Genomic DNA, 2794 nt, shown 5'->3' with positions numbered 1-2794 from the left:
TCTACAATGGGGGAGAAGGTTAATGATGGTAAGAGAGGGGCATGGTTTTACTGGTAAGAGAGATATTGAGGTGAAAGTGGTGATTTTGATCGACTATGGAGAGAGAGAGAGAGAGAGAGAGAGAGAGAGAGAGAGAGAGAGAGAGAGAGAGAGAGAGAGAGAGAGAGAGAGAGAGAGAGAGAGAGAGAGAGAGAGAGAGAGAGAGAGTCCAATACTAGGACCAAAAGTATAAATTTAGGAAAATCACATAGACCAAATGTGTAATTTACTATAAAAATAAAAATGAAATCGCATTCAACGGCCGACCGCTGCTGACGTATCAGAGACGCTGCCATCTTCCTCTTCCCCTCTCTCATGTGTTCAGATCTCTTTTCTCTGTTCTCTGTGATCTGGTAAATCTTTACATACGAATCTCTGTCCCTATACAAGTCTATACGTATATATATTCCGTCGAGTATAACAATTTTGAATTTTGTTTTCGATTTTCCCCAATTTTTATTACTCAGAGGAAGAAGATTAGAAGTTGCCAGTTCTCCTAGGGTTTTTTTTTTTGCTCAATCTCATTAATTTAAATCAATCGACATGGCCGCTCCACCAGCTAGAGCTCGAGCGGATTACGATTACCTCATCAAGCTTCTTTTAATCGGCGACAGTGGTATGTATCTGTTTATTATGCGAATCTCGATTTACGAATACTCGAGTGTCTATCCATGATTACTCGGTAATGTCGGGAGAAATTTATGTTGTTTCCATTATCGAGATCTCTTAGTTTTGCCTTTGATTTTGTGATGTCAAGGGAAAATAGGGTCAATGTGCATTTTGATTGCTATTATTCTAGAAATTCAACACATTGAACACTTTAATAGAAGTATCTGTCTTCCATTCCATTGTAATGAAAGGGAGAACCTATTCTTTTTCATAATGCTGGTAATATAGATGATTAGATCACACGTTCTTCTGATTACACCATTAAGGTTACATTCTTCTGCTACAATATCACATCTTTTCTGATATATTCTATCAGATTCATACCTCAAGGATTATTTTTCACTCAGATATGTATGATTATATTGTGATCACAACTGCAGGTGTTGGTAAGAGTTGTCTCCTTTTACGTTTCTCAGATGGTTCCTTCACCACTAGTTTCATCACAACCATTGGGTTAGTATATTCACATCCTTAATAGTCTGTAAATTAGCTCAGGGCATTTTGGTAATTAACATTTTTCTTCTTCTTCTAAATAGTATTGATTTTAAGATAAGAACCATTGAGCTTGATGGAAAACGAATCAAACTGCAAATCTGGGACACTGCTGGTCAAGAAAGATTCAGGACAATCACAACTGGTAACTATTTAAAAAAAATAATTTTCCACTTACATAATTTATATGATCTTATTAATGTTTTTAATGTTTCTTGACAAAAATCTTGATGTTTTGTAGCATATTATCGTGGAGCCATGGGTATTCTACTGGTGTATGATGTAACTGATGAATCATCTTTTAACAGTAATTTCTTATATCTCTTATCTTTTGTTTCTTTTTTGGTAAAATACTTTCTTTTTTTGGGTCATTCACTCATTCATGCTATTATTATTCCCATGATTTATATATTTAGACATCAGAAATTGGATTCGTAACATAGAACAACATGCATCTGATAATGTAAACAAGATTCTTGTTGGAAACAAAGCTGACATGGATGAAAGCAAAAGGGTCTGTTCTCTCTCTCTCTCTCTCTCTCTCTCTCTCTCATGTTACATGCTGACGTGGCAAAATTATATAGGCTGTTCCTACTTCAAAGGGTCAGGCACTTGCTGATGAGTATGGAATTAAATTCTTTGAAACTGTAAGTAAAAAAAATTGTATTACTATTCAGACATCATAATTAATTTTTAATTACATTCTAAAATTGCTAATTTACATAAACAGAGTGCAAAAACTAATATGAATGTGGAGGAGGTGTTCTTCTCAATAGCTAGAGATATAAAACAAAGACTTTCAGAAACTGACTCAAAAGCTGAGGTATGTTTATATATTATTTTCTTACTTATGAATTAATTTTATCTATATAATCTTTAATAACCCTTGTTTTGTTTTTGGTTCTGTTTTTGTTTTTTGATATTAAATTGCAGCCTCAAACAATTAAGATTAACCAAGGAAACCAGGGAGCAGGGTCTTCACAAGGTGGTGAGAAATCGTCAAGCTGTTGTTCTTAATAAAAACCAAAGAAAGGGCAGCAGGGTAGTTATGACGTCATTAATGTTTTCTTTTATTTGTTATTTTGACACTGTTTTCAATTTCGTTTACAAAATTGTGTTTCTAAAGTTGTTACTTGTTCTAATCCCATTATGAGAAAAATCAAGTTATACATCTTTGCCATTTTGTTGCTTCTTATGTTTCCATAATCCCATTTACTTTTTTAATTTGCAATGCATATGCTACTATTCTTTAATTCTTACATGGTATTAAGGAATTCTACTATTATTTAATCCCTACATATCACTCTAAATTGTTTAATAATATGGCCTTTGCTTTGCGATAGGTTTATTAATCCTATATTTTCCACACCGTTTTTGTATATTACCAGGTGTTTTCAAGATTAAAAATGATTATTCTATACCTCAAACATGCAAACGAACTATTAGACCAAATTTCCATATTTTAACCTGAAACAAGAGCATGTTCAATGCCACTTTTGCATCAACAAAGCCTATCAAAATTAAAATATTTTTCTACATTCCAATATTCTAGACTTTTAGCTTTTTATAGACTAGGTACGATTTTTTTACAATT

The 2794-nt window shown here is 33.1% G+C and overlaps 1 protein-coding gene across 1 annotated transcript; it reads left to right on the top strand.

Moving 5' to 3' along the window:
- Positions 1–278: 278 nt before the first annotated feature.
- Positions 279–2380, top strand: LOC145119830 (ras-related protein RABE1a-like). Its single transcript, XM_079055591.1, has 9 exons — positions 279–392; positions 507–655; positions 1089–1161; positions 1245–1345; positions 1442–1507; positions 1617–1714; positions 1785–1847; positions 1931–2023; positions 2134–2380. Exons 2-9 carry the CDS (start codon positions 583–585, stop codon positions 2215–2217), a joined length of 651 nt encoding a protein of 216 aa, XP_078911717.1. The 5' UTR covers positions 279–392; positions 507–582; the 3' UTR covers positions 2218–2380.
- The last annotated feature ends 414 nt before the right edge of the window (positions 2381–2794 follow it).

This window comes from Lactuca virosa, chromosome 6, assembly GCF_052849685.1.
Source record: "Lactuca virosa cultivar CGN04683 chromosome 6, Lactuca_virosa_CGN04683_v6, whole genome shotgun sequence".
In the NCBI taxonomy this organism is placed as follows: Eukaryota; Viridiplantae; Streptophyta; class Magnoliopsida; order Asterales; family Asteraceae; genus Lactuca; species Lactuca virosa.
This window is presented reverse-complemented; position numbering and strand designations above follow the sequence as displayed.